Genomic DNA, 12,859 nt, shown 5'->3' with positions numbered 1-12,859 from the left:
GTTCGACCGCCTCCCGGAGGGCTGTCTGAGGAGCAGATGAGGGTATACATCCTCGCGGCTGGGAGGTTGTAAATCCTAGCTGCGGGGATCTGCACCGCCGATAGTCATCGACTCTACTTCCCGCTGCGCTACGAGTCGGTAACGAAAAAGATCAAACCATGTATGCAGTCTCCATAGTGGTCCTGGGCTGGTGCGTAGGTCGGAAAATTTTTGTTTTCTGTCACGTTCCCTTACAATATATAACTCCCTCCCAGATAACTTCGACATGATGGACGGTCGATATGTATACCCCCTCTTGACCGTGATAACTTATACCACGGGAGCACCCCCCGGCCCTCTCGCTCGACCAAAACTCTCGAGGACACCCAAACCCTAGAAAAAAACGATGTCGGTCTCCTACCCCCTCCCGCCGCGCCCCTACCCTTGAAGCGTTGCCTAGGCCACCCCAAACCCGGAATAAGCTAGGTCTACGTTTGCACTAATATATCCACCTAGTGTCATGTTTGTGTAATAATTGCCATGTTGTAATATTTGCAGAAACAATGGAGCACTGACGAGATGAGCAAGCAGAAGAGGTGTTGGGGGACATAATCTTAGCCGGAGGTGATATCTTGTCGTATCTTAACGACAATGATGGTCTGGAAGAACAGGGTGAAGAAGCAGGCTACGGTGATCGAAGAGTGGAGGAGGAAAGACATGATTATGATGGCTTCGGTGACCCAATGCTGGTGCAAGAAGGAGCCCGTGGTGACGGCTCCGGTGACCGAACAGAGTCCGGCCAGGTAAATATATTAGTTAAGCCTGTGCTGACTAGCTAATTGATGCATTCATTGTTTTGGTATGTACACATATTAATTAACACTCGTCTTTCTTCCTTTTTCTAGCCCTCCGGATCGAGCACAACTTCGGTAAAGAGACGAGGCCCGAAGAGAAAGTTGCGCTCGGATGAAAGGTTTGAGATCACAGCAATCGCGCGCGACGGCCAACCGATTGAACCCCTCCGGACAAAGGATGCTTTTGCTGCTCAGTGCGGGGTTCTAGTTAGGGACAAGATCCCGATCAGCATCCACCAATGGTATAAGCCTAAGAAGGAAGACCCTGAGGTGTCTTATGTCAATGATATGCAGAAAGATGATCTTTGGACTGAGCTGAAGGCAAATTTCACCCTACCGCCAGAGGAGGATCCGGAGAAGCCAGTTATAGAGCAATTAATCAAGTCTCATGCTCTTAAGAAGATGGCAGAACTATTCAGGAGGTGGAAGAATGAGCTGAAAACGTTTGTCAACAAAGAAGAGACACCAGAATTCGTCGGCCGGTATGAGAAGATCAGAGATCAGTGGCCCGCATTTGTGGCCCACAAGACATCGGAAAAGAGTAAGAAGATGTCAGCAACAAACAAGAAGAATGCTGCGAAGAAGAAGCTTCACCATCGCACGGGGTCAGGTGGCTACCTCAAAGCCCGACCTAAGTGGGCCAAGTCTGAGAGGGATCTGCTTGATAAAGGGATCGAACCAGAGACAATGAACTGGCTAGACCGTTGCCGGACTTGGTTCTTCGGGGCTGACGGAACCTTGGACCCTGTATCAGGGAGGTGTCGTTGGACGGACGAGAACTTGCAATACCCGTCAAGAAGCTTAAGCACTATCGATGCAGCGCAGCAAGGGACGTTCGTTCCAGACAGAGAGAACGACGAGCTCACAATGGCCCTCGGGAATCCTGAGCACCCTGGACGGACAAGAGGCACGCCAGGCTCCGTTCCGTGGAAGGCTGGTTTTCTGGACGCGGGCGGTTACAAAACCCAGGAGTGGAGGAAAAAAAGTGGAGCAGATCCAAATTCAGAAGCTGCACGAAAGGGTTCAAGCGCTAGAGGAACGAGACGGCAATCGAGATGCCGAAACTGCCCCCGAAGCTACACCGCCATCTCAGCGGAGAAGCAGCGTGGCTTCCACCGAGCAGCTTCAGCTGGAGCATGCGGCTCCTGCTAGCTACCCCGTGGATGCTATCAGGAGTCTCAACATTGCCACCTTATGGCGGAATGGCAGAACTTCAAAGTCAAGGCGGCTGTTGGCTCTGTTTTACCTACTAAACTCGGCGCAACCTACCACTGCCGGCTGATTCCAGAAGGATATGCTAGGGTGATGGTGGATGAAATAACGGAGGGATTTGAGGACCTCCAGCTTGACCACCCTACCGGTGAAGGGGAGACTCGGCTGGGTTTAGCTCTGAAGACTCCGTGCCTATGGCGGAAGGAGCTCATCAAGCTTCCGAACTAGACAGCTCCGGCGAGTAAGGGCACTCCGCCTCCTCCTCCGCCTCCTCCTCCGGCGAGTGATTAGGGCACTCAGCCTCCTTCTCAGGCGCGTGGCGGCACTTCGCCTCCTTCTCCGCCAGCGCCGGCACGCCAGAGCAGCCAGCCTCCTCCTTCTCCGCCTCGTCAGCAAGGGCGGAAGAGACCCGCCACCGCTGCGGCTGCTCCGGCGCGTCGTAGTCCTTCTCCTCCGCCTCGTAAGCAAGGAAAGAAGACAGCCGCAGCCGCTCCGTCTGCTCTGCCGGCGTCTAGCAGTATAGCTGCCAGAGGCGGGAGGCAATACAGATTCGGTCCTTCTCTGAAGACTCCAGAGAAGTTACCATACGCGAGGACCGAGGAGGAGAACGCGAAGATCATGCGAGCCGAAGTGAAGAACTTCTTTGAAGGGGTGAAAGCAAAGAAACATCCACCTCCGGAGGAGAAGGTAGATCCGGTGAAAGCAAAGCGCACTCTGGCTGCCCTGACAAAACCACCAAAGTCTCCGCCGCGAGGCAACTATGAGCGCGTTCTTGCAAAGACATATGCCGAAGCGGAGCGGTCGGGAAGTACTGTCAGTGATAAAAGGATGAAAGAACGACGAGCTGGGGAAAAAATTGCCTAGCTCGGCGAACAAGCGAACCAATCGTGCCCCCCGCTCAAGGTGTCAAAAGACATCGTCGCTAATGATCAGAGTATGGTGCCCGGTTATAGCAATCTTGGAGATTACCCGCCCGACGATGTACATTATGAAATCATGGAGGTGGACGAACACAAATACCATTATGGGAAGCCTCTCGTCAAAGATGAAAGATCTCTAAGCACGATGATGCGAAGACTACATGATTGCTACATGAAAACCTGCAGAGAGTCTGATGGGATGGATACTTTGACGCTGAGAGTTAAACCGGAGCATGACCTCGTTGGAATTGATCTGCTGATTGTTCCATTTGAGGATTTCTTCCTGTTTTACAATCAAAAGGCCCTCGATAAAACAACGATCACTTGCTACTGTGTGTAAGTAGTACTACTTATGTCATTAAGTCTCTCTATATAGGTCAGCTCTTTCATTGCATGTATTTATACTTATCCTCACTATATTATGCAGATTGAAGATCGCCGAATTGAAGAAAAAACAAATCGGTGATATTGGGTTCATTAACACAAATCTCATAGATGCATATACGGTTGGAAAACATCCCAAAGAAGCCGAGGCCAACTTGCTACAATCGTTGGTATTAAATCCAAACAAAGATATAATACTCTTTCCTTACAACTTCAAGTGAGTGTTACTGTCTTGTGCATATTCGTTTTCCCTTATTAGTCCAGGTTATGGTAATGTAATTGATGACTTATGCATGCCTGCGCAGCTTCCACTATATTCTCCTAGAGATTAAGCTTGAGCAGGGAGTAGTAACCGTCTTAGACTCGAGACGAAAAGATCCCCAGGACTATGCGAACATGACTCAAATGCTCGAGAAGTAAGTTAAATCGATCATTATCCACCATATCAGCAATTTTGTTCATTTCCTGATATCAAGTAATTGTTTTCTTTGTCTGGCAGGGTTTGGAGAAAATTCACCTCAAAAGCTCCGGGACTGCCGAAGAAGCTGCAATTTAATCACCCGAAAGTAAGTACTATAGTAGCATGTTCCGCGCATCTCCTAGTGATTCAAGCGCTAGTTTCATCAATACCATTTAGCATGCTTGCTTATCAGTTTGATTGACCTCTATTTCTTGTAAAGTGGTTGTGGCAGGAACCTGGGAATAATTACTGTGGATACTACGTTTGCGAGTCCATCCGCTACACGACCTATGAGCGGGGCTACACTAAAGAACAATATGAAGTGCGTAAGCAATAATATTCACAATTTTATTTTATTACCATCATTTGTGTTGAGTTTCATTTATTCATATATATATATGTATTGACCCCCTTCTTCAAATTAGATGTTTCGGAAGCGGGATGAACTCCTAGCAGAAGATCGTATGCGAGGAATTCAAGAGGAATTGACGGCATTCTTCCTTGACCACGTGATCGCTGAAAACGGAGAATACTATGTGGACCCTGTGTTTATACAATTTAATTAGGATATTGTATTGTAAGAGATAATTATTGTATATATGTAGCCGGTAGTGTCGGATAGATATACGAGAACTTGTTGTTCGACCAATATCTCGGAGAAGGAGAGGTGGTCGATATCACTTCTCTCTGTATGCATATGTTCATGACGATCTTCTGTTTCCTTCATTTGATTACTAGCTAGCGTGTCTACTCCTCTCCATACGTATATAGTACGTAACGTCGACCAAGCACGGAGATAAGAGAGGACACTTCTCTCTATTAATTAGCTAGCTAACACAATATATGAAACACCTAAATTAACCCCCCAAAACCCCTAAACCACCCCCTTTCAAAAAAAAAACAAAAACCTCAGCTCCTGCCAGCTGCTGACGCGTGGATGCCTGTTGGTCCCGGTTGGTGACACCAACCGGGACAAAAGGCCCTGCCTATTGGTCCCGGTTGGTGGCACCAACCGGGACCAAAGGGCCCTCCTGCCTGGGCTCCCCGCACCGGCCACGTGGACGGCCTTTAGTCCCGGTTCGTGTAAGAACCGGGACTAAAGGGCTAAGGCATTTGTAACGACCCTTTAGTCCCGGTTCCTAGGTAAAAGCCCCTTTTCCTACTATTGGCTGTTTGTGCAGGCGGGGAGAAATGTTATGACCGACATATTAGGGGCTTAGCCCAGTTAGTGTTGGCCCAGTCTGTTTTATCGTTATTAGGGGCTTAGCCAAGTTATCTTAGTAGGATGATTATATAAACTCGTGTAAGGATCCATTTTGGAATTAAGTAAGAACCAATCATATTTGCTCGGCTTCCTTAGGGAGCCGGGAGACCTAACCCTAGCCGCATCCTTCCCTGCGCATCTCCCTCTCAGCCGCCGCCTCCTCGCGCACGACGGCGCCCAGCCGCCGGTGTTCGCGTGTTCGTACACGACCAGCTCCCTCCTTCCCCTACAACCTCCAACTTAGACCCGGTAGAACCCTAGTTTCTACCGCTGGCACTGCAGGAAGGTCCTCACTCAGACAAAAGTCACAATCCTTCCTTGCACAGGCTGAACCATACAATCCGAGCAGAGGAACCAATTTATTGCACGAACGTTGATTGACCGCAACATGTAATTGCCAGTTGAACGACATTATTAAAAGAATGCGACTTGACTTAATTGCAGGAAGCCACGTACTCGCGGTGCTACCTGCTCCTGGTCGTGGCACCTCCCATCAGAAGTCCTACCCTTCCCGGAGCCGATTGAGAGGGGTGAGGTCGGGCAAGGCGGTCGGCGTCGACCCGAGAGGCTGCTCAGTTTGTATAGTCGGCGGCAGTGGCGGGGGAGCTCGCAGAGGCGGCGGCGCGTCAAGGGCGATGGGGGCGGCGGCGTAGGACGGTAGGAGAAGGGGAAGAAGAGGGACGGTGAGATGAAGAGATGACATATGGGACCCACGTCGGAGGGGAGCTTTTCAATTTTGAGGGTCACCTGTAATTTGTTTGTTCAAATTCATCATGTACTCCTTTAATTTTTAAATTATTATACACAATAGTCCTTATAATGTAAAGATCATGAACCCTCTGTGTAGTAGCTCCTGTCACCGCCACCGATGCTTTCTGTTTTACATAGAAACAAAATTCTCATATGCCGAATCATTCATGTGTTTTCTGGAGAGAGAAAGTTGACAACTAGATACGATTTATGTGCTATCGTATAAAACAAATTTTGTTACTAAAACATTGTGAAAACAACCTGAAGTGAGATTTGGCAAATCCTACGGAAAATGCGATGCATGTCTAAATATTGGGTTTCTTTGTACAAATTTACGGAATGTTTGGTTCTAGGACTAACAATACCACACTTAGTTACTTTTTTTTGTTAAACTTGTGTACTATGAGTGTAGCGTGAAGCATTCTTCTCGAATTCGACCAGTTGCAACCCTAACAACTTTGTTCACTTCTGCCTCGAGTGTAATTTCATGGGCACATATATATTCGGTGATTATAAAATTAAATGCATGTGACATTGGTGTTTAATTGAGTTTTTGGGTTCATGCTAGTGTTTGGAATTCTTTGGACTGCAAGATCAAGCCACACAATAGAATTTTCCTCATAATTAACCCATGTTCAACAAATTTGGATTCATTCATCACCGTCGTCTTTGTCGGCTCTGGCTCGGTAGGGGTCTGCCGGCTGGTGGAGGCCCATCCCTTCTGATGGCCGATGGGGTGTCAGGATGTAGGGCGGCGGCTCTGTTGTGGGATCTGCGGTGTTCGTGGGCGGTTCTCGTGGCTCGGGTGCGGACTGGCTCCCCTGGTCGTGTGGGCGGCGGGGTGGCCGGGGCTCGGCGATACGTGGTGGTGGTGTGGCAGGTTCGTGAGACTCGTCGCCCCATATACGGAGGTAAAGCGTGTGCTGGGGAGAATTCCTTGTCTGGCGATGGTCAGACCGATGGTGGCGACGTCCGCGGGCGTCATCCTCTTCCTGAAGACGCCGTTGCGGCTGCTCCTGGTCCTCCATTTGCTCCGGGTGAAAATCTTAATCCTTTGGTGGGGCGGTGGCAGTGCTTCGGAGCCGTACCCTTCATGAAGGCACCGTCTTGGAGCTCATGTGAGTCGACGGTCAGCTTGGGTCCTCGCGGTGGCTAGTTCATGGTGGAGGGCTCTGTCATCCCCATAGTTGTTCTTATTGCTCATCTTTTGCTCCCTTGGGGTTGATGTTGCTGATCTTTAGTACCCTTGTATCTTGTCTTGGGTGTGTGCGTTGTGGTGTGGTGGTGTTTGTTTCGGATGTTCATGGTTCGCTGCTTCATATATAAAGCGGGGCGAAAGCCTTTCGGTAATTACTAATTACGCATGTTGCTTATTGCCGTAGGTATCTCTTTTCAGTCACTCTCTCACTCCACTTGATGTTCATATTAATGATAAAACTGAGTTTTACTTGTACCCCGTGTGGAACTATAGATACAGAAAACCAAAATAATGATCTTTGGTAAGGAAAGGCGATTTTTTGTCTGTACTAGTACTGATTTTCCTACTATAATTTGTACTTAAAATTTTGACTATATTTTGTTCACCCGTTTTGAAAAGGTTCCGGCGCGGCGTATCCCAGTTCATATCTACCTTGTTGCATAGGTTGCCCATACAAGCCGAAGTCTAGTAGCTAGGATGCCTCTATTCAAGCTATGACCACTAATATTATTTGAAAGCATACTAGATTCATACTATCAGGATTCACATGGAATATGCCTGGGTATCATTGATAACTAGTAGTGTATGAAATGTTATTGCTTTTATTTAAGGATGGTTATAGCATCAAAATAATTACTAGTAGTAATTACTGGAATGATTATCTCGTTGACCATGGGCCCAGCACGCGTGCGCGGAAACTCTGGGTGACCAGGTAACCGACTCTACCTGCCTATTTCGTCAGTCACCCCTAGCTTCCCCTTCGTCTCTGTTCGCGATCGTGGCAGCTCAGGGAGAAGCTCAACTCAGCCCCGGCTAGCACCAAGGGATGATGAGGCTCCCTCTGATCGCATGTCTACAATATGGATGCGAAAGGTTGATCTTGAAGCAGTCTTGGACATCTCTGAACCCGGCCAAATTTTCAGTAGAATGACAAGGATAAGAGTCAAGTAGTATATCATATGGGTCTCCTGATGTTTGGTTCAAACAAGTTGCTGAATTTAGTACGTTTGGTGAACAACTGGCGTTTCTTGGTGTGGTTGGACAGGTTATATGACATGGTCGAGAAAATTTGGATGATAAATGCATCGTCACTTCATCAGGGATGTGGCTGCTCGTGGCGCGTCGCGAGAAATGCAGCAACGAGTTGATTTTACGTGCGGTAAAATTACTGCAGAGTGTAAGTTAAGCAGAACCAGCACATGCATCCAACCAATAGTTCATATTCACATGGCGTTAAGCCATGCTGCGATTCGCCGCATAAATTCATATTATGGTCAAGCGAAACAATGGGCAAGTATTCAGGGATAGATGTATACCAAACTCTGCCACCCAAACTGTTATGTGATAAATTCAGCCTATACAGTCGGTAAAGATTAGATAAGGTCATTGGAATGGCACCACTTAAATTGTTTCTACTCAAATCCAGCTCATATAGGTTGGTGAGATACCCAAGTTCTTGTGGTATTTCTCCTGTCAATAAGTTGTCTGATATGAGTAACGATGATAAAAGGTGGCAATGTACTATCTGAGGTGGAATGCTTCCTAGAAACTGGTTGCTACTTAGATTCAGATATGTGAGTAGAACAAGAGAACCTAACTCTGGCGGTAGTAGGCCGTTAAGCTGATTTGATGCAAGTGTCAGTGTTGTTAAAGATGCTAATTTCAAAATGGTCCAAGGGAAGGAACCCTTTATTTGATTGTTGGAAAGATCTAAGTATCCTAAACTCATCATATTTCCTATGCTTCCAATGGATCCACAAGATTGGGCAAGTCTGCAAAGTGGATAAGCCCACTAAATTCCCTAGTCATTCTACTGTACTGACATGGCAGAGAACAAAATGAAGTAAGAGAGATCGAGGGAGGATGGTTTTGTAAAGTTATCTATGGATGTTGGGATAGATCCGTTCAAGCCATTGAAGGATAGATCCAAGACTACGAGCTTGGTAAGAGTGCCAATGTTTGATGGGATTGGGCCCGAGAGAGCATTGCGACTGAAGTTCAGATACACAAGATTGGGCAAGTCTGGAAAGTGGATAAGCCCATGATAATCCCTAATCATTCTACTGCACTGACATGGTAGAGAACGAATTGAAGTAAGAGAGATCGAGGGAGGATGGTTTCGTACAGTTACCTATGAATGTTGGGATAGATCCATCAAGATTGTTGACGGACAGATCCAAGTATGCAAGCTTGGCAACAACCCCAATGCTTGAACGGATTCTGCCCAAAAGGAGGTTGTTACCAAGCTTCAAATAGACAAGATGGGGCAAGTCTGAAAAGTGGATATACTCATCAAATTCCCTAATCATCCTAATGTACTAGGCATGGTTGAAAAAAATTGTATTAAGAGAGAGATGGATGGAGGTTAGTTTAGTAGAGTTACCTAGGGATGCTTGTTGGATAGATCCGTTCAGGCCATTGTTGGATAGATCCAAGTGAGTGAGCTTGGCAAGAGCACCGATGCTTGATGGGATTGAGCCCCAAAGATAGTTGCCGCTGAGGTTCAGATAGACAAGATGGGACAAGTCTGCAAAGTGGAGGCCGTCTAACCCGCCTTGAAGGCCACAGTATGCAAGGGAAATGTTGGACACAACAAGGGCAGCATCACCCTGGTCACGGCCACGAGGCAGCACGGCGTTGCTGCAGGCAACGCCGGTCCAGTTACAGGGCTGCTTCGGTTTGTCCATGAGTCCAGGAAATCATAGGACCAATTGCTTAGGCTAGATTTCCATTGGAGAAGCGCCTCTGCCTGCCGATCCAGCGACGGATGAGTGGAATTTGAGGTAGAAGAAAGGCGTGGCAAGGCAAGCAGGGAGAGCAGAAGCTCCAAGGCTAGGAGAAGGCTCATGGTGTGCAGGTGTAGTGTAGGTGAAGCTGGAAAGCACACACATTACATACATGGATATATAGCCCTGATGCCGTTTATTGCTCAAAATGAAGTGATTGCCAGGCTTGCCGTGTAAACGTTCGTACGAGGCGCCTCTGCCTGCCTGCCGATCCATTACACACATTGCCAGGATTACCCAAGGAAACGAGTGTACGAAAGAACGCCATATCACTTTTTTTTTAGAACGAAGGCTCAAGAAAAGCCCGGCTTTGAATTAACAAAGCCATCAACCGGCCAGGATAACAAGATCAACAACTTACAAGAAAAAGCAAAAAGAGAGACAAGCGGCTGATACAAGGAGCAAAGCGAAGCAGACTCTAAGGCAGCAGCGATAGCAACACGCCATGCTGCCGCCATCACCCTACAGGACGACCTACACCAACCGGACAAGCTACGGACTTGAGAGGATGCACCACCGCGCTAGCTTCGTGATCGTAGCCAGACTCGAAGACAGAACAGACACTCCTCTGGAACTGCCACTGCAAAGGGCCCCTGCCCTCTCATCCTAGCTCGAAGGATGCCGCACCGGCAGGCGGCAGCTCGGTTCACCCTAGAACCCAGAGGAAGACGTCCAATCTACGCATGAGGAAGGAACTAGGAGCAGACCTGCTAGCACAGAGCACACCAATCCGAGCACCGTCGTCGTCCGCGGTCAAGCCACAGCCATATCACTTTCACACAGGCATGTATCATTGACTTAAGAAGAATCTGAAACACCGGGTGGCTGTTCATCAGTGACTGAATGAAGAGTGTTGAGGACCGACAGTCCCCGAGTACAGTCTGCTGGCCCAGATGCAAAACTTGCAGGCTCTAGATTCATCGAACCTTGCAAACACGGAGAGCATTCTCTTCCTGCAATCCTTGAGAAGTAGGTCATGTGATGTGGGGCGCCAATGTTGACTGACCGAAAGCTGTACTGTAATTAGCATTGAATCGACTTATTACGAGAATGCTACTTGACTGATTCGAGGAGCTGCGACTGCGTGCTTGCACTGCTAACCTGTTCTCGTGCCCGACCTCTGCGCATCCCACCCATTCGAAGTCATCCCCCGGAGCCGGTTCAGAGGGAGGAGGTCGTCGGACAAGAAGGCATCGAGATGAGGTGGCTATGTTTGGCTATTCGAGCGGCGGCCGGGGGAGCTCGCACACGCGGTGCCGCATCGAGGACAAAGGGGGTGGCGGCACAGGAGATGCGTCTAGTGTAAAATGAAGAAGAAATGTTACCAACTATTAGCAAGTTATTTACTTTTGGTAATCACTGTAGGTATAAAAAATCCAAAATTAATTTATCTCACCATTAACTTATTTGTATGTAATTACTATGAATGTGCATACTAGATCTGTAATTTAAAAATTAATTTAAGTTATTTTAGTCTTAATTGTATGGATTAAGAGAAGGAAAGCTAGAGTATTGTAGCTTCTCTAACATTCCTTGTGTATGTTAGAGGATCCAGTTCTGTGCTATTCATGCGTGAGGTGCTAGAGTCATGACATGTGGGTCCCTGCTGCAGAGATTTTTTTTGGGGGGGGCACCTGCTGCAGAGGTAATAACTATATCAGGCATGTCCAACGCTGACACCACATCCGTCCGCTAACAGGAGTCCGCGAACATAAGGGTTCTGTCTGCGGACATGGATTTGGGAGCCGACCATCCAACGCTATTCACATACACTCCAATCCGAATTTAAACAAGTCAAACGAAATTCATCAAAATTCAGACCTAAAACAACATAAATATTTCATACATAGCATGCAAATAAGTCTAGTACAACAATAATTCAAATTCAACGAGAAATAGTTCAAATCCAACAAGATTGTTCAACAAGTTTTTTTATAAACAGATCATGTCGTCCCACACATACTGCCTCTTAAACTTGACGACGGTGGTCTGAATGGTGTGCCATCGATACCACTTCACATTGCACTCATGGATGATGTGCTTTCACGCGTGAAACGAATCATTCATGCGCCGCCAGAAGAGCTCCTTCTATACCCGCATACAAAATCCACGGATACGGCCAACCACGCATCACACAACAACTCATCCTCCATGGTCAAGTACCCCACCATCCGTCGTGCTATTAAAAACGACATGAAATTAGAAAATAAGCTCAATCGCATTTGACCGAACACCTGTCGGGTGTGGTGTCCGCCATGGACGTCGTCGACAGTGTGGCCGAGGATACCTGGTTGCGAACAGATCCTGGGTGGATGGCACCATAGTATAAGGCGAGTTGGTGCGTGGCTGGTGGTTGTGAGGCAATGGCTAGGTGGCGGTCGGAGAGGTACAATGGCGACGTAGGAGAAGGAGGGTGCGGATGCAAAGTAAGGAGGGGCAGAGGCGGAGTGGTAGAGAATGGGACCGGAAGGGGGATTTGAGTGGCCCGGAGGTGGCGGAGTCCTACGTGGATGCTGCCCGGACTCCTGCACCCCCCCTCCCCCTGCGCGCAGTTTGCTTTCAGGAAAAAGTGCATCTGGACCGATCGGCGAACCGATACAGACCCGCACACTGGTAGAAAAAAGCCCTTTAGTCCCGGTTCGCAACAGCCTTTAGTCCCGGCTGTGCAACCGGGACTAAATATGCGCGACTAAAGACCCCCCCCTTTAGTCACGCCTCTTACGGACCGCGACTAAAGGCTTTAGTCCCGGTTCTTGTGTCTGACCGGGACTAAAGGCCCGTCCACGTGGGCGCCCGTGGTCCGTCGGGGCGGAGGACCTTTAGTCCCGGTTCTCGTGGCCAACCGGGACTAAAGGGCTCCTCCGCAGGTTTAGGGTTTTAGCCCCCCTAAACCTGGTTTCTTTTTAGTTTGGAGTGTTTTATTTCTTTTATATTATATTTTGTGTTTTATTTTAATTTTGATAAAGTTTCAGTACACATATTTTACGCTACTATATACATGCATATGAAATTTCAAACAAGAAGAATTCAAGAGGAATATATAATATATATT

At 47.9% G+C, this 12,859-nt stretch overlaps 1 protein-coding gene across 1 annotated transcript; it reads right to left on the bottom strand.

The window, feature by feature from the left end:
* Nucleotides 1-7,834: 7,834 nt before the first annotated feature.
* On the bottom strand, nucleotides 7,835-9,708 carry LOC123164217 (LRR receptor-like serine/threonine-protein kinase SIK1). The gene is made up of 5 exons (XM_044581633.1): nucleotides 9,405-9,708; nucleotides 9,153-9,293; nucleotides 8,903-9,043; nucleotides 8,401-8,539; nucleotides 7,835-7,991 (listed from the first exon to the last, which is right to left on the bottom strand). The coding sequence occupies exons 1-5, from the start codon at nucleotides 9,706-9,708 to the stop codon at nucleotides 7,835-7,837; spliced, it is 882 nt and encodes a 293-aa protein (XP_044437568.1).
* Nucleotides 9,709-12,859: the final 3,151 nt, after the last annotated feature.

This window comes from Triticum aestivum, chromosome 1D (genome assembly GCF_018294505.1).
Source record: "Triticum aestivum cultivar Chinese Spring chromosome 1D, IWGSC CS RefSeq v2.1, whole genome shotgun sequence".
Classification (NCBI taxonomy): domain Eukaryota; kingdom Viridiplantae; phylum Streptophyta; class Magnoliopsida; order Poales; family Poaceae; genus Triticum; species Triticum aestivum.
This window is presented reverse-complemented; position numbering and strand designations above follow the sequence as displayed.

Coding starts and splice junctions, on each gene's coding strand:
- LOC123164217 (XM_044581633.1), bottom strand. CDS start 9,708: ATGGACAAACCGAAGCAGCCCTGTAACTGGACCGGCGTTGCCTGCAGC. Junction 9,294..9,404: donor TATCCAACAAGCATCCCTAG/GTAACTCTACTA, acceptor TCCACTTTTCAG/ACTTGCCCCATCTTGTCTAT. Junction 8,540..8,902: donor ATCTATCCCAACATCCATAG/ATAACTTTACAA, acceptor CTCAGATAGTAC/ATTGCCACCTTTTATCATCG.